Source organism: Aspergillus nidulans, chromosome I (assembly GCF_000011425.1).
Source record: "Aspergillus nidulans FGSC A4 chromosome I".
Taxonomy (NCBI): domain Eukaryota; kingdom Fungi; phylum Ascomycota; class Eurotiomycetes; order Eurotiales; family Aspergillaceae; genus Aspergillus; species Aspergillus nidulans.
In genome coordinates, this window is record NC_066257.1 from 2,968,800 (window position 1) to 2,990,780 (window position 21,981).

The window sequence follows — 21,981 nt, forward strand, 5'->3', positions numbered from 1 at the left end:
GCCGCTCCATTATTGTTTCTCCAAATGCTGGCTGTCTTGACCTCAACGGCAACACACAGCTTGAGGATTATCATTCCTCATTAATTCATGTGTATTTCCCTTTTCTACCTGCCTTCCCTCCCCGGCCTCCAGTTTTTCAAAATTACTTCTCTTCCCGACCTCGCGCTGCGCGGATATCTTCGACGCCGGGGAGCGCGATCGCCTTCAAGGCTCGGACGGCTCTGAAACTGCACAATGTCCTACCCCAGTCTTCCGCCAGTGACGCCTCAGAGGCCCCTGCCTGGCGCCTTCTTCCAGACACCTGCCCCTGGCAATGCGCTGAACCCGCCGCAATCCAATTCAGCCCAACAGACGGCGCAACCCCCAAGTGATGCTGGTCAGCCCGTGCTTCCCAGGCTTCCTCCGTCAATAAAACCGGCACCTCAGAATCTGAACACTGAAGAGCGTGCAGCGCGGACCATCAATGACACGCTTACACAGGAGGCTCGGTACCCCGACCTGGACAGCTATTTGTCTCGTAAGTAGACGTGACGAGCTGTTTCTACACCCTAGACTGACAACCCGAGTACAGAGGGCTTTTCATCCGACTATGACATTCCCGTGTCGTCAACATGGGCACCGTTCCAGAAAGTCAGGATGTACAATATCCCCGACCAGATATTCGACCAATACAACCTAGCGCAGGTGTCTACCAGCATGGGACTTCTGGCGGAGCTGAACCACGCGTGGGTTGCCATCGATAACGCATTGTACCTTTGGGATTACACGCATACCAATCCTCAACTAGTGGGTTTCGAGGACCAACCGAATAGTATTAATGCGGTCAAATTGGCGAAGCCGCGTCCAGGAGTGTTTCTTCCCAGCATTACCCATTTGCTTGTCATATCAACAACTGCAGAGGTTCTTCTACTGGGCATGAAGTGTGAGCCAACGCCCGGAGGTAGCTATCAAGTGACGCTATACCAAACAGGAATGTCTACGTCTGTCCGTGGATTAGACATTCACATTATTGCCTCGTCGGACGCGACCGGCCGTATTTTCTTCGCCGGTTCCTCTGATAACGATGTTTATGAGCTTACGTATCAGCAAGAGGAGAAGTGGTTCCAGGGTCGATGCTCCAAGATCAACCATACGAGCTCGCGCATCTCACAGTTAGCACCATCTCTAAGCTTCACGCAGAGGCCGTCAGAGCAAGTCGTGCAAATGGTGATGGATGACTCCAGGCGACTGCTCTATACACTATCCTCGGCGTCCACAATTAGAGTATTCCATTTGCGGGCTGACGGGTCCGTTGCTCTGGCCATAACGAAACCAGCCCTCGATATCTACGCCAATATTGGCCACATAATTGCCTCTAACCAGGCGTTGAACTCGAAAGTGAGGATTGTTTCAATTAGCCCAATTCCGGCGGCAGAAGCGTCAAGATACCACCTGATGGCCACTACCGCCACAGGTTATCGTATTTACCTGAGTGCTACCGGTTCCTACAGCTGGTCACCTGCACCCAACGGCGCCAATGCCCCGACAAGCATGCAGGCTCATTATGTGAAGACGCCGCCTTTCGACAGCTCGGCCCCCGCATACCAAGGACAGTCGCGCTTTCAACCCTCGCTAGCAGCCACCAGGGTTCCAATTCACACTCTCGATCCCACCTCATCTTCCGTGCGTTACCCTCCAGGTTACTTTTTCTGTTTCACCTGCCAGGACAGTACACAAAAGTCAGATACGCTATTTATATCGGCCCCGGACTCCGGACGTGTTGCTCGGTCCCAAGAGAATGTCATCCCGGGGAAAGCGGCCGAAACCGGCATATGGCTGTCGTTGGGCAGCAGGATGGAGGACATTGGACTTAGCTCACCGACCACACCGGCTTCAGCAACCCCCAGTGGGTTCGGTAACGAGCTTGCTGTGCAATTCGAGAATCCTTCTGCAGAAATTGCTATCCTAACAAATACTGGTATTCATGTGTTTCGCAGGAGGCGCCTTGTTGATATATTCGCTGCCTTGGTGCGTAACGGGGGCAGTGGAGGCGAAGAGGGACTCGAGGGCGAGATCAAGAACTTTATTCGCACTTACGGGCGCAGCGAAACACTTGCGACTGCCCTTGCTGTTGCATGTGGACAGGGTGTGGAGGTCTCTACAGATTCTCGGTTGTCAAAGATCAACGATCCGGATGTCCTCGAGTTCGCTCGTAAGGTTTTCATCGATTATGGTGGCCGGCCAACGCTGAACGAAAATGCTGTTGCTGATAATTCAACTCCTGCTATTGATACTGTCGTTCCGTCACCCAGACATGCGGGCATTGCTCTCTACATCTCAAGACTATTACGGTCGGTGTGGAAGAAGGAAGTAGCAGTTGTTGGCGGTGGGCCCGGTGGAGCGCAAACAATCTCACCTTCCTTCCCACGTGCTAAATTGTTGGCCATCCAGCACGATCTGTCCGCTTTACAAGAGTTCTTCAAGACGAACAAGAGCTTTATTGAAGGACTAAGTGGCCCAGAGGCTCTTGCGCGCGTGTCGACGAAGCAGGAAGAACTTGAGCTCCAGGCAGAGCATCGGGCACTTCACTCGCTTGTCCAATTGGTATCTCACACCATAGAGGGCATCTCGTTTGTGACAGTTTTGTTCGATGAGAAGGTGGAAGAGATCGTCGCATTATTACCAGAGGAGTCGAAACAAAGATTCCTGAAGCTAACATACGAGGAGCTTTTCAGCACCACCAAGGGTCACGATATCGCAAAAGAGCTCGTGAAGGGTATTGTGAACAGAAACATAGCTAAGGGAGCCAATGTCGAGACGGTAGCGGATGCTCTGCGTCGGCGATGTGGTAGCTTCTGCAGTTCTGAAGATGTGGTCATCTTCAAAGCGCAGGAGTTGCTTAAACGGGCTACAGAAGCCGGCTTCAACTCGGAACTGGGCCGCAACCTGTTGAATGAAAGTTTGCACCTGTTTCAGCAAGTATCGGAAAATCTGCCCATGGATTATTTGGTGCCTGCGGTAGAAAGTTACATTTCCAACCAATTCTTCGCTGGTGCAATTCAACTTGCTTTGAATGTCGCTGGCCGATCAGACAAAGCGAATTTGGGGTTGGGATGGATGATGGACGGCCAGCCTTCATCGGTAAGAGAGGAATGGCCCTTACCATATCGCATTGGCCGCTAACCAGTACTTTGCTTAGGACCCTCGGAAAGAGTATTACCTATTCCGAAAGCAGTGTTACGACCTCATATTCAAGGTTGTTCTTGCAGTCGACAACCTTGCGGCCCAGGACCCTGGCGTCGTTGACGGACAATTAACAACGATCGCTAAACGCAAGAACGAGGCCTATGGAATCATCGCAGTCTCCGAAGACCAAGTTTTCCTGACAAGCTTATACGATTGGTACCTGGAGCAGGGGTGGAGTGACCGACTACTGCGATCCGAGTCTCCTTACGTCGTCGAGTACCTCAAGCGGAAGTCAACCGATGACATTTCGCACGCGGATCTCCTTTGGCGGTACTACACCCAATCCGAGCGCTTTTTTGAGGCCGCGCAGGTTCAATTAGAGCTCGCCCAAAGTTCCTTTGTCCTCCCTCTCAGTCGGAGAATAGAGTACCTCGGCCAAGCACGGGCTAACGCGTCGACCTTCACGCAAGACGTGGGACGACAGGCCCGACAACGCTTGCTGCAACAAGTTTCCAACCTCATCGACGTGGCAAACGTCCAAGATGACCTTTTGCAGAGGCTTAAGGACGACACACGTCTCGACCCTGATGCAAAAGCCAGGGCTGTGGAAGAAGTGGATGGCCCCATCATGGAGGTTTCTACTGTATGTAATCCTACGTTCACCCCCACGCTTGTTTCAAATCTTTCACCGACCCCACGTGTGCATGACTGACAAAATCAGATGTTCAATCAATACGCCGACGTCGCGAGCTACTACGACATTTGCCTGCAAATCTTCTACATAGCCGACTACCGTAACCCCGCCGATGTCCGCGCCACATGGCAGCACCTCCTTCAAACCCTGCACGACGAGGCCGTTGCCCGGGGCTCCGCCGGTCCACAGCCCTACGAGGCTGTCATCGACAAGCTCCGCTCCCTAGGCGCGCGCCTGCGCATGTCCGACGCCGTCTTCCCAATTCCCATCTTACTCCCCATGCTTGAGCGCTACGCTCTTGAACACCAGCGCAATGTCGGCCCGCCCACATGGGTCATCGACACTTTCTTCGACCTCGGTGTCCCGCACGAAACGATTTACAGCGTCCTCGAATCAATGTACTATATCGATGAGGCGCCGTTCCACGGTAGTAATCGAAAGATCATCGCCAGGGATTTGCTTTATACCATCGAGCATTGGTTCCATGATACCGTTCGCCTTGGCGGTGTTGTCTTCGGCAGTGACCTTATTGCGGAGCGGATAGAAGAGATGTTAACGCTTTTACAACAGAGTGGGATTAGTGCGGAGCAGATGGCTGTTGCGCATGAGCTGCGCGCTAGGATAAACAACATTTTGAGGTAGTTAGTCTGCAACTTTGGGGGTTTGGGCGAGATAGGTCAGGTTATACAATAGTTAGGTTACGTGTGTAAAGGCCATTCGTTCGTACGATTTCTCGATTCTTACTCGTATTGTTTGGTTAGCAGATCCTTAGCACACTTGTTGATGCGATGAAATCGCTGCTGGTTGCTGCGATCTACCTATCCGTATACTCATTCTCCAATTGTGAAATAGCAAGGCTGCTGCATATTCACCGGATATTCGCCTTCTCCTACCGGCGCTTGCCATGTACGTGTCCTCCAATATTGACCAGTGGACTAAGCTGGTAGACGTCCCTAAGCCGATTTACTTCCTTTTCCTTCCGTTCTCGGACTATATGTCAACCATGAAAACTGGCCGCGTCGTATGTTGTATGTCACTCAGATCAAACTCATATCGAAAGCACACCAAATATGCAGATTTTAAGAATGCGCGACAATACTGATCACATTATTTCTTTATTAAGGATTACTAGCACCGTCACTACAAAATATTGCTGAATAAGTCAGGAAATATGTAGTTTGCAATGCCTCAAGCGAAAGGCTAAATAAAAAGAGAAAAATAGCGAATAGAAAGAAAAAATTTAAAGTAAATCATAAAGGTCTATGTGTTGGCATGAATATGGACATCACAAACACGAGGATTTTGGGGTAGCAGAAAACTAAGAACAAAAAAACCAAACGGGGAAGAAGGCAAAGGGAAACAATGTCTAGGACCAAAAAAAACCGGAAAGATAAATCGATTCGCAGACTAATTAGAAAGCAGGTAAATTCATGAAAACCGTCTATCACAAACCGGACCGAGGTATCAACGAAAGCGCGATAAGCAAAAGAAAAGGGCAAATGGCACATGCGGGACCAGCGGCATGCATGCGAATTAAGCAATCCGACCGAGGGCGCGAAAGAGTGGGCGTAATTAATATCGATAGAGTTATGATGAGTTAGCCCTTGATGTGTGGTGTTATTATTCCGGGAAAACTCCCGGCAAAATAGAGAAAGTCGGCAGCGGTGGGAGAAAGATAAGAAGACGCTCGAATTGATCATTCGAATTCGTCGTAAACGGGAATCGGCTTTTCGCCCAGTGCGCACAGGCGGAAGATATGGCGGAGTTTCGCGCCGTAATCATCGTCGATATAATCAACAATAGCCGAATCTAGAGGAATGAATGATTAGTTAGTTTGCCAGTTCCACTGCGTTTGAAGCTAATGCATGGAGGAACGAAAAACCGAAATGACTTACGGATGGTGCTTCTGTTGTCGAAAATGACGATGGTCTTGGGTTGCCATCGTACTCTAGCCTGGAAGTCGTGCCCGGAGACGATATGCTGCATGAGGAAATCAAGCAACCAGCGTTGCTCTGGTTCTTTGAGGCCGGGAATCTTGGTAATAAATTCGCCGTTGAACCATAGACATTTTTCTCCAGTTACAGGGTGAATGCGCACAAGCGGGTGAACGGTGTCGACGGGGTCTTTACGCACCAAGCCACCAGTAAGGCGGGCATGGTTGATCATCTTCGCGGACGAGTGGACTGCGCTTAGAGTGTCGAGCCACGAGCAGAGGGTAGCGGACAAACGCCTGTACTGCAGCGTTAGCTCTGCATATACGGGACTTTGCACGAAAAATACTTAGGCAGACTCACTTATAAGCCAAATCGGTCGCAGCAAAAACCGTATCGCCTCCAACTTCGGGTCCTTCAAGGAGTCCCAACATGACATAGCCAGGCGGTTGAATTTCATAGCTCACATCTTGATGCCAAAGGGTGGTAGTTGTGCGCTGTTCCAAAAAGCGACAGATTTCCTCGCGGTTTCCATCGCGGTGAATGATATGGAAACCAGGATAACCGCGCACAGTACCGGATACGGGCTGGTAGTTTGGTTTGCCAAAGTGGCTCATGAATGCCGCTTGGGCGGCGGGGCCGGCATCAATCAGATCTTGATTGGGGAAAGCGACAACTTTGCGCTCCGAGACAAGAAGCGCCAGTTCATCCTTAGCGGCCGCAGAAAGTTGGCTCAGTTGCACGCCTTCAAGAACGCTGCCAATTCGGGGCTGAATATCCGTGACTTTCACATTCGGGGTCAGCAGGTTGGGCTTGGATTTGTCCTTGACTCGCAGCGCAGGGTCCTCATAATCGAAGTAAGGAAGCGGATCGAACCAGAGCTTATCCCATGTCGGAAGATATTCGGGATACCTTGTTCGCAGGTGGTTCTCTCTTGAAACATCCACGTATGGGATATTGATGTCGTAGCTGATAGGTTCCTGCTCTTTATGTGCTGCGACCGGCTGCGCCTTTTTAGGTCTCAAAACAGGGGCGGAGGAAGGCATTGTGAGAATTTTATGCCGTTTCAGGTGTCGTTAAAAGACCTCAGGGTCTTCCGTTATGTATAGGACCAATAAAGAGAAGGGCGCAGAGAAGAAGCTACTTCTTTGGCGATACGAGAAGTATAGACTGAGACACAAGGGAGAAGAAGAAGGGTCAAGAATTAATGGACCTTGGTCAATTATAAGGAACTGAGAAGAGTAAGATAAAGCAGACGGGTTCCAGATGATGGAGGACGAGGATCAATAAATATTAATTAACGCAGCACAAACTCGTCATCGCCCTGCGATAAAGCAGCTCCATCTTTAGAGGAAACATGGCTAAGCGGATGGTCTGATAATAGTTGCAGCACCATCATCGCATCCACCGGGTAGTTTCGCCTAGACTACTCTCTCTTCATCTCCGGGCCGGTCAGCTCGAGATGAGAATGCGCAGATGAGCTGTTTTCCGCAATACCATGGCGAGCAGGGGTGCCATCGGCGGCCGGGCAGACGACATACAACACTGAAACGGAAGTCGTAAAGGGGGGCGGATGAGGGGCAGCGGCAGGGAAATGGACCACTCAAATGAAAGGAGGGACTCGACAGAAGTCGAAATCTGCCAAAATAAACAGGACGGAAAGACGAATGGAGGAATCTGGATGAAAGGAGCTGGAATCACCCATACGGACTTGAGTCCGCGATTGTCACAAGAGGCCGGAAGAGAGGCGGTCAAAGGAAAAGGCTTTCAACGGCTCATCGTCGGCACATAACTTGTGCAATCCGCGAACGAACAGCTGTCCCAAACTAGATACCTCATGGATGCGATCATCGGGATGATTGGATCTTGGTTTGACGATGCGCGACTAAGCACCTTCAACTCCCTGCTGCCGGCGTCTTCCGGGGGATTGGCTCTCCAGCGTTCATCCCATCAATGCCGGGAACTTCACCGCTCTCTGATGCAATTTGAGCGACCGATAAGGAGCCAAAACCGCAGAAGGATGATTAAGTGGGACCGTAAAGTTAGGATGCATGTTGGCCCAATATCTTCGAGCTGCTGAGCCTGTTTCTCGCGCCGGAGCGGGCTGGTTCTGGATCGCTGAACGAGCCCTTTCTGTGCAGTAACTAGCTGCCCAAGATTTGAGAGAGCAGCTGCAGCTTGCTGTAGCTTTGCTATCTTGCATTAGTCCTTACATGGCTTGTGAGAAGATGGTAAGTTCCGAGCAAGGCGTGCTTCTGCCCTGTGCTACAGTGGCCTCGATGGTAGACAAGGTATGTTCCACATACGTAGCACAATCAGTTTATCATTTTCCTTGCATCAAAAGCCTGGTTCAATGGCGTTGCGACACTGCATCAGATCTTCCATTGCTTCGGTTGGTGGATTGTAAGTATTTCCATTTCCTGATTGATAAGGTAAATGCAGGTGGTCCTCCGGAACTATTCCGTGCCACGTTAGTACGGAGCAGTGGGGAGGTAAATCAATATCGTATCTGGCCGTTTTATTGTTACCTCATTTGATTGGGGAAAAGTCGGAGATCGTCCTTTCTAATTCGGATAGTTCATTTCACCGAGGTCGCGGGCTCCCAGGAAAACACTGTAACTTCCCCTAAACCCGCAAAAAGCTCTGATGAAACGACAGCTTCATTTCCTGATAGGCTCGCTCTATAGTGAGACGAGACGAAATCTAGGGTTGCACACGGGTTTGCTTAGCCGACGGCTGTTAGTGGTCTCTCGGAGGGTGCGCTATCATGATCCTTGTGATGGTTGGCCTGAATAGTCGATACCATTGGCTGCTGGTGAATTTAACAGAGACAGAGAAAGCAGGCGCGCTTGTTTCAAGCCAAGCATCCTGTGAGCCTGCGACCCTCGTAACCCCATCTCATTTCGGGTTTCCAGTCCAATGTCCGTGGTTTATCTTGGGGTACCCACCCGGTAGATTATTCCTGAATCCTGACGGTGGAGTCAGAAAGTATACATCATTGATTTCGGCCCCAGAAGAGCGCCTAAGCTACATGGAATCTCTCCTTTGATCTTGTTCGAAGACTTGCCGACGCTGACCGAAAAACGAGACGAAAGTTTGATTCTGAGGAAAATATAATACCGGAAGGCGAAATTCACTTGCATGCCAGAATCCAAAGCCAAATCAATTGCTGGCATAATGGTCTCACGGGCCAAGTGCAGATGACATCTCAATTGAGGCTGCAGAATCAAAATCAAATCAGCCCGTGTATCCACCATATTGTGTAAACTCTCCATCGGTTGATGATATCGATTCGTGCTACGTCGGTAGTCCAATGTGGATTCAAACGGGCAGTCCAAGACGATCTCGGCTGCTCCTCGAACCAGGGCGGGAACTGGTTGATCGAGGTGCTGCAAAGGAAACCTCGAAGGATCAGCATCCTTGATGAAGGGAAACTGGGTGATGCCAGATAGGCAAAAAGTGACAACCCTGGAACGCCGTCATTCGTAAACGGCTTCGTACGTCTACTCCAGGGCCCGCATCCAAGTCCCGAGAAAACGTCCTTTCAGGTACCTTTCGGCCCTTCGGGTCGTTGAAAGGATCCACATGGATTCGATGCTATGTTCGAGAACAACTCTATCATTGGACCGAGTGTTCATAGCTTTGACACTAAATGTGAAGTTCCCGTGGCTTGCCCCAAGGATCCGAAAGCGGGCCTAGCACCGTCCCAATCTCGAAGGCAAGCACTAGTGCAAGACTCCAAGGACCACAAACCTGAGGTAATCCAGTGTGAATGCTAGGCTCGGGGAGACTAGCTGCATCCCGCATGCAGCATCCATGCGGTAGTCTGACTGTCTGGTCGAATTCGAGAAACACATTGGATGATACTATCCTTCGCCCTGAAAGTGGCCAGAGCACTAATCCCTGCAGTATCTTGGCGGTATTACTGAGTCAAGCCGATTGCCAGGAGCGTATGCCCGATCAGCACGTACTTTGAGACCGGTCGACTCGAGAGCCGATGGTCTGTGAGTACCTTCGGCCCTGTCGTCATGCTGAGCGCCAGCGAGTCATTCTCATGAGCCGAAACCGCAATGGAACCCGGCATCTAATTGTCAGTTCAAAGTTGCGGTGAGGGGCTTTTCTTGAACAATCGATCCCGCAGTAGGTGCGAAGCCATGGACGAAGGATGATCGCGCTCTCTGGGAATTTGCATTAGGTCATGGATTCTGTTTCTTGGGCAGCGAGGGCAGACCATTATCTGAGCCAAATTGCAATGTTAGAATATACTACAAGAGCCAAAAGCCGGGCGAAAAAGCAAAGTGAAGGCTTCCAATGTTTAGGCTAGACGCTAAACTTTACTTACCGCGAGGAGCAGATTGCGTACATTCGCGCGATCCACGCAGCTAAGGATAAGCTATGTTTAGGGACCTTCGAGACGCGTGAGTCGAAAAAGCAATTATGGCCCGAGGCCTGCCTTATCTCTGCCGGTCTTCCACCGATTTGGATCTGGTGAACGGCGGGCCTTCGGCGGTACTTGCATCTCGGCCTTGGGTGTTAAGACTAGAAGAGAGCGTTGCTTTTTCCTCCAGCCCAAGTCCTAGCCCGGCACGGAATCACATGACTACGCGCCTTCGTCTTTTCTTGGGCGCGTTGTGAGTCGGAGCTTTCACCACGCTTTTGATGACTTGAATCACCACCTATCGTCTCCAACTCCTGCATATCGTTTCTTCGTTCGTTCCGAACCAGGACCCGCCTGTCAGACAAGTATGACCTCGCTTTGGAACCGGAAACGCGACCTAGTCTATTTTGGGTTCTTCGCAATCCACATTCCTATCATCTTCTGTGAGTTGTTCTCCTAGGTCCCCGCAGCCATGCTTCCGGTCTCCTCCACAAGACAGACCATTTCCACTGCCCAAACGGCACAATTTGGCTGATTGACGACGCTGGACACCATCTACCAAGGTGCAGCCAGATGCAGAAACTTCTACGGATAGTCTACGTACGGATTGCTAACGCCCGAGTGGTATGACATTGCTCAATAGTGGTTGACGCCGTTCCCGTCCTCCCCGGTCTACTTGACAATGCCGTCTCTCGCCAACTTCGTGATTTTTACACTGCTACATACCGGGATAAGTTCTTTGAAGACTCTGTTCCAGCATGGTTTACTTCCTACATCTGGATGGAGATATTGTATCATGTTCCGCTGAGTATCTGGGCCCTCGGCGCCCTATTGAGAGGTACATCGACCCACACTAAGCCCTACGGAGTACTCTGTACAGGAGTCATTGAGGACCATGCGAGCTAGCCCTAGTTGTAACTGCGGCGGTTCCAGCCTCGTATTCCGTGACAGATATCTTTTGATCCTGATAGCTGGCTAATCCGGATTCTCAACTTGCTAGATGATCCTCTGGTCCCAGTTCACCTGCTTGTGTTCGGCTTCCAGTCATTCATCACATCCTTGACCTGTCTGTTCGAGGTTTGGTCGTGGGAGGACCGCACCGCCGCCGAAAAACAAAATTTAACCGCGCTTTACGGCCCTTACGTTGCGCTTGGTACGCTAGCCCCACCATCTTAAGAGCTCGGAGTCTCGAAGCTTGAGCTAATTTTTACTTTATCATAGGGGCGTTTATGGCCTTAGATATGTTCGGGCGGATTCGGTCGAGCCTCCTGAGGCTGGACAAGTCGAAACGGGAGTGATCGTATCGGCGTTTTCTCTTTATCTTCCCCCGCGCAACATCATAGCTCCTGCTGAGCACTTGAGTACAAGGGCAAGCCATACCGTGTGGTAAGTGTATTATCATGATTTTTTGTTAGTGGAGCACGTATGTCGGATGTGGAAAAGAGGGACGCATGCACTACAATTATTGCATTGTTATATACACTTCATTCACATCTAGCCATACTCTACAGTAACATTGATGACTGTGAGATTACGAATGAATAAGACGTTTTGGTTACTACGCCAATGGGGATGGCATCCTGGCACTGACCTTGATCCCGCGAAACCAACTAAACGGGGAGGAGAAAGTGTCCGGAAATATATAATGTTATTTTGTATGCAATGCCAGACAGTGGGATGGTCTGGAAGGACTGATGCCCAATACACAGTGCCGGCGAAACAGTAGCTCGGCAGGTCTATCATATAGTTGCTAGCCATGAATCATAAAAGGTAAGCACTGCCTTAATGGAACACGTCGTACCAATTCCCCGTAGTCGGTAACTCAAACTCCAACTCAACATCGCCACTAGCCTTTGTCTCGGAATGGAATCAATCATATCAATCATATCAGAAACCCTATCGCCCCGTCTAAGTCTCCGTTCGCGGCCTCCAGCGCACGCGTCGCTTCCTCACGGGTGAACCCCAGCTCTGTGATTTTTGCAATTGACGCCTCCGGCCAGCGCGGCGACGGTCTATGCACGGCAGCCGGACGAGAAGATGAAGCCGTTGCATTCGCAGCCGAGCTAGGTCCAGGAGCAGGAGTACTGCCGCCAGCTTGGTGTGTAACGGCGCCAGTCCGCGCGCCGACCTCCGCGCCATCCGCGCCCTTAATGACAGGCTCATCCTCAAACTCCTCGAGGAGGTGCTTGGGAATATCTGCCTCGCCTAAGAACGGGACAGCTTGGTCTTGTATGACAAGCGCACCTCGTCTTAAATCAATGCACGCCTGATGCCGTCTGAGCATGTCCAGACCGAGCAGGAGATCAATGTGTTTCCCTTCCATGACGGTGAACGAGCAAGGGAGGAACATGTCGCCAATCTTAATCTGGGCAGAGTGTACGCGGCCGAGGATATTTGCTGTTCCGACACCCTTCGCAATACCGCCGTAGCGTGAGTCGACGAGGCGCATAATGTTGCACGCCGTCGCGCAGTCCGGAGACATGATTGTTACTTGCGCACCCGAGTCGACAAAGGCGTTGAGTTTATGGCCGTTGACTTCAACGGGAATATACAGCATTGTCACGCGGCCAAATGCTGTGACACAGGTTAGCGGTCTGTGCTCAAACTTCATGCAGGGCGGTCCGGCCGGCGGCCATGAAGACCACCCCTCACCTAAGGGTCAACGTACATTCAGGATGATGCTCCATGGCATTATGCAGGTTCTCTGTGACCGCATTTTGGCGGATAATCTCCTCAATCTCCTTCTGATTCTCCGGGTTGAAAGGATCGGCGTTCAGCATCGCAATGCGGGCTTCCTTTTCTGCCTCCCTCTGCGACTCCAGCCGCTGCTGGGTGAGGAGGACTTCGCGGAACCGGTGCGGATCGTGCGCGACGTCTGCCAGCTCGGGGTTGCGCTGTCGCACGGCGTCGCGCACTCGGGGGTCGCCTAAGATGTGTAGTCGGATCATCTCGGGATCGGGATTAATTTGTTGCTGTCGTCGCTGCTGGATCTGCTGTGAATGTGAAGCGCCACTTGTGCCGCCTATTCCTGTCGGTCGAGCCTGGCCCTGCACCGATGGCGCACCGCCACGTAGCGTGACATGAACGCCTAGCATATCTCCCTCGCCGATTCCGACCTGCTCGAGTGTTTTGGAGTCATCGCCGAGTAGCTGCTGGTTATATACAAGACGTTGGGAAGATGGCGGTATGGAGGTTTCGCTCTCGACAATACTTTTGAGGAGCTCGATTGTCATGTCCGGGCCGACAACTAGGGGGATGAGGTCCAGGTCCGCCTGGTCCGGTCGTATCACGTTTACTGTAATGCGCCTGTATAGAGGAACAAGACATGTTAGTCTAGTCTTATCGTGGCTATTTTGGTAGGAATTGTCCGCTGGGTGACTTACATGGTGGTGGCCTAGCTCGAGTGGTGCGGGGAAACCGGAGATGGGAGTGATGATGCAGGAGATAAAGAGTACGACGGCCAGTCCCGTTCGCAAAGAGTCTATTGTACAGAGGATGGACGAAGAAAGCGGCTGAGAGAAAAGTCGGAAAAGAGCGAAGAGGCTGAATGAGGTTGTTGGCAGTCTGATATGATACAACGACGCGGGGAGCTGATGAGATCACGAGCCTCTCGGAGTGAGGTGAAGGTGAAGATATATAAAGAGAAGGTACAGGATAGAGAGACACAGGGAGACGCTGAGGTAAGAGTAAGGGAAGATACGATAGAAAGGGAGAGAAGCGCAGGGTATCTGAAACGCAAAGGGTTGAGTAAGAGTAAGAGTCGAGTTGCGGTTCCTGGTCAGCGGGCGGAGGAGAAAGTCACCGCTCAGGCAGCCAACATGCGTCATTATACAAGTTCGAGAATCTCACCACACGGAACACTTCCGATCTCATTAAGCCATCTTATTCACGATATCCCAGCCAATTTTAATTAAATATCTGTTGCACAGTTCGTTGATCCTTAACGGATGCGCCAGCTATATATCTAGATCCGTGGACACCGCAACTCTTGTCGCAACGTCCATTACTGCAACTATGTCGGCGAATTCAAGAAACGACTTGTTCAGCACGGCTCAAAATATGAACAATCATACTAGCCTATTGCCGATGAGCGTCTCGGAGCATCTCCTTGCTTAGAACCGACGACTAGCCTCCCAGGCAATGGCAACCACCAACCAGAAGCACGAGAAGGGGACCTTCGATGGGAGAGATAGCCCGCAGGTACGCTAAATCCAGAGAGGTTTCCGTTTCTGGTACTGTGCAGACAGAGCTAGCCGTTGAACGCGCATGCATATGCTAACTCGATTACCAGCAGCTGGGCCTAAGACTTGGTGGGAGCATCACGAAGACCGTGGAGAGGACAAAGCTCATTCTAACTACAAAGGTGCAAGTTGGCTTGGTGTCCTGCGTGATAACTATGCCCATCTTTACCTGGATCTATTTTTCAGATTGAAGCTGGAGAATTCGGCCGTAAGATGTTGGAATCTGGACTACAGCGGAATACAGCGCGAGCCAATTGAGTTGGCTGGCGGGGTGCCTTTCTTGCATGATCCGGCAGTGCTCTAGCCTTACAGCTCTGGAATTCAATGTTTAAACATTAATATACACGTGCGCCTGCTTGGCGCGACGGGTCTCTGCCTTCTGCGTCGCCATGTCTTGTTTAATGGCGCCCATTTCCTTCTTGCCCAGCGGACTTTTTCCCTGAAGCTGTACTTTGCGATGGGCACTAATCCAAGAGGTATCGTCAAAGCATCGGCACCCATAGCTTACATCTGATGATGAAGAGAGGAACGTGCTTTCTGGCATAAAGTCTGGACGCCTGGGCCAACACCACGGCCAGCAGAAGGACAAAGAGCTTAATTGCGTCAGCCGGTTCATTTAATGGCCTTAACAAGCTCGTCAGTCTTGGAAGGACCCTTCGGTTAATGGCGGTCTTTCCGCATATGTCAGAAAATGATCGAAATAGGAGAGGTTGAGCTATTTGTCGCCCGCCTTGAATTACTCTCGCAGCTGGTCGACAAGCAAAGATAAAAGACTATTACGTTGCCGGAGTCATTGACTTGTCCAGCTTCAGAAGATTTGGATCTGAAGGTGGTCAGCATGGAAGGAACATCTGAGCAAGAAAACGGAAGTTGACTTCACCGAATCTGCATCAAGCCTACGATCGTTCTGATTAGCAAGGCTGTGGTTGGACAGGGTGAGAACAAACATTTTGAAGGGTGTCTGGCGGACATCCACTGTACTTTCCAGTTGTACTTTGCTCGATAAAGTCAACTGACGGGATTAAGAAAGGCTTCCCACACACCGTACCCAGAAGTCATAAACGTACACGTTGAGCCCGGATCTCGAACATCGGTGGGTACATTCTTGTCAAGGGGTTTGCTGTGATCGGCCTTGCTGATGATCAAATGGTAGTTGATTGTCCATCAGTGAGTTTATTGCCCATGCACGTCTCGCGCAGGTCGCTTTTGGCTTCTGGCTTCACTTCATCTTCCTCATCCTCGCCTATTCATCTCCTGGGTTATTCTACTGTAATTACGGAGGTGATTGGGGATCTGCCAGTTTTTACCTGACCAGGAGTCGGGAGCCGAAGGATTTATTGTTGGGCGCGACCTAGACGCGTCGTGTCACTGCGCACAACACTCAACAGCTCGTGTCTAGAGTGGTGGGCAGATGGGTCCATCGTCGATCAGCGAAACTGTACATTTTCGAAGCTGCGAATTGCGTGGAACGTCCTCGCAATTGAAGATATGATGTCAATTGTTGACTTATCAACTACCTACTCCGAATCAGTGCCACCACGGTCTTGTGGAACTGAGCCTGAAAGGTGTTTGACGTGACTGACTTGCAAGTTGTGCGACGTGGCATGGTCAGGTCTGGTCTGATTACAAGATCAGGAGGATTAGCCACAACAGGGCCGCTGTTTTCAGTGAATTTTATCTCCGTTGGGGCGGAATTTATTGTCCTGGTGATCGATGACGTCTTACAGCGGCCACACACATGCGGAACTAGGCAAACAAGCATTCTAAGCAGCGTGAAGACGTCCTGAGATTGGCACTACCGTGCCGAGAGAAAAGCGATTGCCCAAGGTTGCTGAGGACTAAATCCCCTCCGTCTCCTGCTCAACCACCTTCGCCTCTCAAAGATGACTATCAGTACAGATATCAGAATCCTCTAGTCCGTCGTCTGGATATAATATTACAAGGATTCACACTTTGTTGTGGTCCTCACTCTATCCGGCGCGCAGACGACACATCCGGCACCCCCTCTCCCTCGACAATTTTCGCCGACAGAATCTCATCGACTGGAATCTCGGCCAATCGCTCGATGATGTGGTGCAACGTTGGCAAAGCCTCCCACCCAAGGCCATCAATCTCAAATGCAGCCCTTGTAGCTGTACGAACCCGGTTTACCTTTGAGACCAGCATCTTGCTCTCATCTGCATTCGGGACAAACACCGGATACTCAACCTCCGCCTGACCCTTGCAGTCTCTCCCAACTTTGGGTATGTAGCGGTGAAGAAGCAAGCCTCCGTTGACACCACTGTCGCCTGGCCCGGCGGTTGTTGCCGGATCTTGGTCCTCGAGTCCTTCCCACTGGAACCGCCCCCAGACGGCGCCCTGCCAGCTCGCTTGAAGGTAATATGAGCCCTCGCGCTCATTCGCCTCAAGGGCAGAATACAGCTTTGGCATCCCAAGCTCTTCACGGCCGCTGACAATCGGGTCCGCTAGAGTCTCAAATAGAATCGGCAGGTATGTCCCTGATACGACCTCACCGTTGGCCTTTGTGTACTGCACGCCCTCAATGTACAGACCCAGATGGCGGTATCCGCCGCCACCGAGCCAGTCCATACCATTGAGCAGGGTCTGTGAGAAGGTAGCAGTGGCGACCGTGCTGGGCGTGCAGAAGGACCACGAGTCATTCGGGAGCAAGTTTTGCAGGAGTGTTCGACTGGTTTTGAACCGAATGGAGGTTGTTTGGAACGTAGATTTTAGGGACCGGTCCAGACGGCTACGGCCTATAAAATCTTGACGCGGGCCGGGCATGGGCCCGAAGACGATGGGCTGGCGCCAATACTTTTGCGGTTCTTGTGCCCAGAGGTGTTTGCGCAGGATTTGGGTGCTATGGTCGTGTTCGTCATGGCCGTAGATATACTCGGTCATTGATTTTTCTGGTCAGTTAGCGCGGACAGTACAAGCCAAAGGGGGAGTGGGTATCTACCTTCCGACGGTGGGAGAGGCCCATGGGAGCTCTTTCGTGTCAACTGCTGAATTGTCGTTGCGCGGGTACGGCGGGCTTTTTCATATAGCTTCAGCCGCTCAGAAATACTTCCCACAGACACACCCTTGTGAAGCATAACGCCCAATGAGACCGCGTCCTCAATAGCCATTGCGCCGCCTGACGCACGGTACGGCAGGAAAGGATGTGCAGCATCGCCCATGACCGCAAGTCGGTCTTCCACCCACGTAGGCAGGTCATCGGTGTCAAGCAACGGCCACACCTTCAACGTGGTTGGGTCAGCTTTCGCTAGCAATCTGCGGACCTGTGGGCTGAAATCCTTGTACACCTCCAGCAATGATTCCTTGCTTGCACCCTGATCCCACTCAGAACCATCGTGGATCTTGGACAAGGACTCCGGATGGATGCACACGAAATTCAGCAGATCATTGTTGGCACAGGGATACACAACAACGCGAAGGTCGGGGCTGTCAAACATGTACCATGTTCCCGGCTCATTCACGAGTTCTTTTGTCTCGGGGTCATCCAGTGCATCCTTCCGAGAAATCAAGAACCGGAAGGCATTCTTTCCTGAGCTGAAGGTTTTTATATTCTTTCCACCAGAAAGTTTCGTCTTTGCGACCGAGTGTACGCCGTCTGCGCCGAGAACAATATCGCCAGTTACCTTTTCTCCGTTTTCGAGGGTGATAGTTGCGCTGTGGGGATCAATGTCTACTACCTTGTTGGAGGTGTGTAGTTTGGCAGGCACTCCAGGGCCGGGAGCTTGAGCAGCAATTTTCAGGCCCTCATGGAGATGCGCCCGGTGGACGAGAAGCCAGCGCTGAAGGGTCATTATTGATGCATAGAATTATGGAACGTGCAACTTACATGCCTCCAGAAACCAGCAGTCTTCTTGATGTCCAACGAGAATATCTCCGGCCCGTTTGGAGGGAAGACACGGAGCTGTCGCAGTGCGTCAGCACACTAGCAACCTTTCAGTCAACGCTTTCACGAACCTTTTCAGACTCCACAGCACCGAGTGTCGTCGCATTAATTCCGAGCTTTAGAAGCGCGGCATTCGCATTGGGTGTAAGGTGGATTGCGGCTCCGATCTCGTTGGCGAAGCGGGAGCGCTCGAAGAGCTGTTCATCTGGCGTGCTAAGCTGGATGTTCCTGCTGACAACTCACGAGACATACCTCGACGCGGTGTCCTTGCTGTCGTAATGCTATAGCAGCTGAAAGGCCGCCAATTCCAGCGCCTGCAATTAGGACGTGGAGGCCTTGCTCGGTTTCTACGGCACTACCCATCCTAGTAGTACAGTTCAGAAGCGCTCTGTGATAATGAGGAGGATGTGAACTGAGCTGTAGTGGCTATGTTACCTGCACGAAGGATTATTTAAGAGACCTTTGTTGAATCGACTTGCTGCCGTTCCGAGTGCATTCTGCCTCGGAGTGAGGGCTCGGGTCCCGAATCGGCTCCACGTCGGGGAGAGGAGTAAACCTGAATCGCGCGATATGCATTCCAAAGAGGGGAATGCAAATATTTATCCCACATGCCGGATCTTACGATCTTCTTCTGATAATCTTTGATCATCAGAATATTGATAGAGTTGAACTGAACTGTGTCCATACCAAAATGCCGAACCCAATCCGCGCCGACATCACCACGATTGACAGCACGTCCTTCCCGTATATCTTCGAACAAAACGTTACCATCACCCTCAAGGACAATTCTGGCCTCGTTCGCTGCAACGTATATCGTCCCAAATCGCCTGAAAAAGTCCCAGTTCTTGTAACATACGGCCCCTATGGCAAGGATATCCCCTACGCCGACTTCCACCCAAAATCCTTCTCTGAAGTTAATCCGGAGCACCGCTCGCAACACTCAGCATGGGAAACACCAGACCCCGCATTCTGGACGAAAAAGGGCTACGCGGTTGTGCGCGCCGATGAGCGCGGAACAGGGCAATCGCGCGGAAAACTCGACACCATGTCCCGCGAGACCAGCGAGGCATTCTTTGACGTCGTCGAATGGGCCGCAGAGCAAGAATGGTCATCTGGGAAGGTCGGATTGCTGGGGATTAGCTACTATGCTGGGTCGCAGTGGCGAGTCGCTGCACGGCAGCCGAAAGGCCTTGCGTGCATAATTCCGTGGGAGGGCATGTCGGACTATTATCGGGATCGGTGTCGGCATGGTGGCATTCTGTCGAACTCGTTCATTTCATTCTGGTGGAATCGCCAAGTTCTCAGCAACCAGTATGGACGGCCTGGACGTGCTGCCAGGAACTGGGGGGTGGATACAATCGAGGGTGATCTCGTAGAAGAAGAACTTGAGGCGAACAGACAGGATCAGACCGTTGACAATAGGATCAATCGGTTCAGGGATGACCTGTACTACGCGAGTAAGGAGTATACCATGTCTGATATACAGGTAAAGAACTTTCTTCCGCTTTGTTCGTATGGCCTGTTTAACGAGTGCAGGTTCCTCTCCTCTCTGTTGCCAACTGGGGCGGCATCCTCTTGCATCTAAGGGGCAACGTTGAAGGGTACACCCAAGCCGGTAGTCAGCTCAAATACCTCCGCTTTATCACTGGACGCCACGACCTCCCATTCTACTACAAAGAAGAAGTCGACATTCAGCTGAGCTTTCTCGACGCATTCCTAAAAGGGGACGACCGCGCTGGATGGTCGACTGGGACCGCGCCCAAAGTCGACCTCGTCCTCCGCAAAGGTGACGTAGGCTTTAACAACGCCGAAGCTGAGAAGACGTACGCTCGCCGCGTGGAAAACGAGTGGCCAATTGCGCGGACGCAGTATACAAGGTTCTACCTCACCCCGAATCGGGAACTACTTACCACTCCACCGGAACAGAAGGGATACAGCAAGCTCAGCTATGCCGCCTTGGGAAACATCGAGAACCCGTCGTTTATTCAGTTCACGACTCCACCATTCGAGCACGAAACAGAGATAACAGGCCACATCGTCGCGCACCTGAATGTCTCTATGAGCCCTAATCCCGGAGCTCCTACCCCCACGGATATAGATCTTTTCCTGACCCTACGGTACATCTCCCCTGAAGGAAAAGAAGTTTACTACACAGGGACGGCTGGGGACCCCGTTCCGCTCTGCAAGGGCTGGCTACGTGTGAGTTTGCGCAAGGTCAACGACAAACACGCCCGGCACAGGGAGTACCTCCCGCACCGGGACTACTTCTCTACGGACGTCCAGCCTGTTATTCCTGGAGAAGTCTACCCCGTTGACGTAGAGATCTGGCCGACAAATGTTGTCGTTGAGAAAGGCGGCCAGATTGTTCTTGAGGTCGCGTCTGGGGATACTCAGGGGAGTGGAATTTTCCTGCACAATGAGCCGACAGACAGGTACGTACCGTCCTCTTCGTGAAGAGCTGGAGGAGGGATAACTAAGGTTGCGATTTAGGTCCCCCGAGAAATTTCAGAGTCAGAATCATATCAATTTCGGACACGGCGAGAATTACGTGACCTTGCCGATTATCCCTGAGAAATGAGTGAACATCGGGATTGCGTTCGAGGTGGGCAATAGGAGACTCTCCACTTCGGGACTGAATTGCAACATTCAGTGGAGTCAGCCTGCATATCCTAGATGTTTTCCATGCACCCGATGTGGACGCCGTGGTCCCGAATACTGCCCGTCCTTGGTTGGCCCAGCCGGTACTTGCCCTCCTTAGTTACGATGTATAGAAAGATATAAGCAATATAACCTTCGTGCACCACGCCACTCTCCTCCCTAATTCAAACATTGCATCCAAGCATTACTCCATCTATTGAACCTATCCGCAACAAAACCAGGCGAGTCCGAAAATGTCAGCATCCAACGAATCCTCGGCGCCCAAGAACCTCCGTCCCCTCTCCAGATACATAACAACCCACAATGCCGCCGGAAAAGCAATCTTCTCCGAATCTATTGCGCCGACTATGCCTGTAACACCGATCCCCGACGGCGCCGACTTCTCCCTGGCATACACTTCCCCGACAATCCCGGCCTCCTTCGCCAACGAAACCGACATCGCCGCTTATGCCAGCTACCTGGAACCGGGAAACTCGCCGGGCCTGGTGATCTCAACAGGCTCTGTCTGCCGGATCGTCGATATGCCGCCTAATGCACTATCGTCCATGCATAGAACGGTGTCGCTGGATTACGGCGTTGTGCTGGAGGGCGAGGTGCAGCTCGAGTTGGATAGCGGAGAAACGAGATTGCTCAAGAGAGGAGACGTTGCCGTGCAGCGCGGAACGAACCATGCATGGAGAAATGTCACACCCCCGGGGGAGGATGGGCAGGCCCAGTGGGCGAGGATGCTGTATGTGCTGCTGCCGGCGAAAACAGTCGAGATTGATGGGAAGGCGTTGGGAGAGGAGCTGGGCCACATCGGCGTGCGGTCGAGTACTTAATATATAATCCTGACAGCTTGGGCAATAAAATATATGCCTGTGATCTGTGATGGTGCCGTGCCGGTGTTTCATATATTAAGTAGTTTGAATAGAAAGGCAGAACATGGCGGTATTTTACCCCTATAAATAAGGAACTAGCCCTTTCTACCTTGGAGACCCAGGACAAATACAGTTCAGAACAACCCCATATGA

General features: G+C 51.6%; 6 protein-coding genes across 6 annotated transcripts, besides 1 other annotated feature; 3 read left to right on the top strand and 3 right to left on the bottom strand.

Moving 5' to 3' along the window:
- Positions 1–21,981: part of a sequence feature (contig 1.112 1..353724(1)) that runs on past both edges of the window.
- ANIA_06738 (protein nup170) lies at positions 235–4,543 on the top strand (the record flags this gene model as incomplete). The annotated part of the gene is made up of 4 exons (XM_659250.2): positions 235–517; positions 572–3,120; positions 3,215–3,808; positions 3,887–4,543. 4 exons carry the CDS (start codon positions 235–237, stop codon positions 4,499–4,501), a joined length of 4,041 nt encoding a protein of 1,346 aa, XP_664342.2. The 3' UTR covers positions 4,502–4,543.
- ANIA_06739 (TauD/TfdA dioxygenase family protein) lies at positions 5,556–6,836 on the bottom strand (the record flags this gene model as incomplete). The annotated part of the gene is made up of 3 exons (XM_659251.1): positions 5,556–5,668; positions 5,755–6,089; positions 6,154–6,836. 3 exons carry the CDS (start codon positions 6,834–6,836, stop codon positions 5,556–5,558), a joined length of 1,131 nt encoding a protein of 376 aa, XP_664343.1.
- On the top strand, positions 10,536–11,713 carry ANIA_06740 (EXPERA domain-containing protein; the record flags this gene model as incomplete). Its single annotated transcript, XM_050611109.1, has 5 exons — positions 10,536–10,611; positions 10,812–11,006; positions 11,213–11,321; positions 11,390–11,554; positions 11,584–11,713. The coding sequence occupies 5 exons, from the start codon at positions 10,536–10,538 to the stop codon at positions 11,711–11,713; spliced, it is 675 nt and encodes a 224-aa protein (XP_050467164.1).
- ddiA (putative DNA damage-inducible v-SNARE binding protein Ddi1) lies at positions 11,800–13,495 on the bottom strand (the record flags this gene model as incomplete). The annotated part of the gene is made up of 3 exons (XM_659253.2): positions 11,800–12,742; positions 12,837–13,415; positions 13,465–13,495. 3 exons carry the CDS (start codon positions 13,493–13,495, stop codon positions 12,051–12,053), a joined length of 1,302 nt encoding a protein of 433 aa, XP_664345.1. The 3' UTR covers positions 11,800–12,050.
- Positions 16,375–18,673, bottom strand: ANIA_06742 (putative salicylate hydroxylase; the record flags this gene model as incomplete). The annotated part of the gene is made up of 5 exons (XM_659254.1): positions 16,375–17,318; positions 17,369–18,206; positions 18,254–18,328; positions 18,382–18,507; positions 18,563–18,673. 5 exons carry the CDS (start codon positions 18,671–18,673, stop codon positions 16,375–16,377), a joined length of 2,094 nt encoding a protein of 697 aa, XP_664346.1.
- Positions 19,002–21,789, top strand: ANIA_06743 (uncharacterized protein; the record flags this gene model as incomplete). The annotated part of the gene is made up of 4 exons (XM_659255.1): positions 19,002–19,796; positions 19,847–20,742; positions 20,961–21,051; positions 21,190–21,789. The coding sequence occupies 4 exons, from the start codon at positions 19,002–19,004 to the stop codon at positions 21,787–21,789; spliced, it is 2,382 nt and encodes a 793-aa protein (XP_664347.1).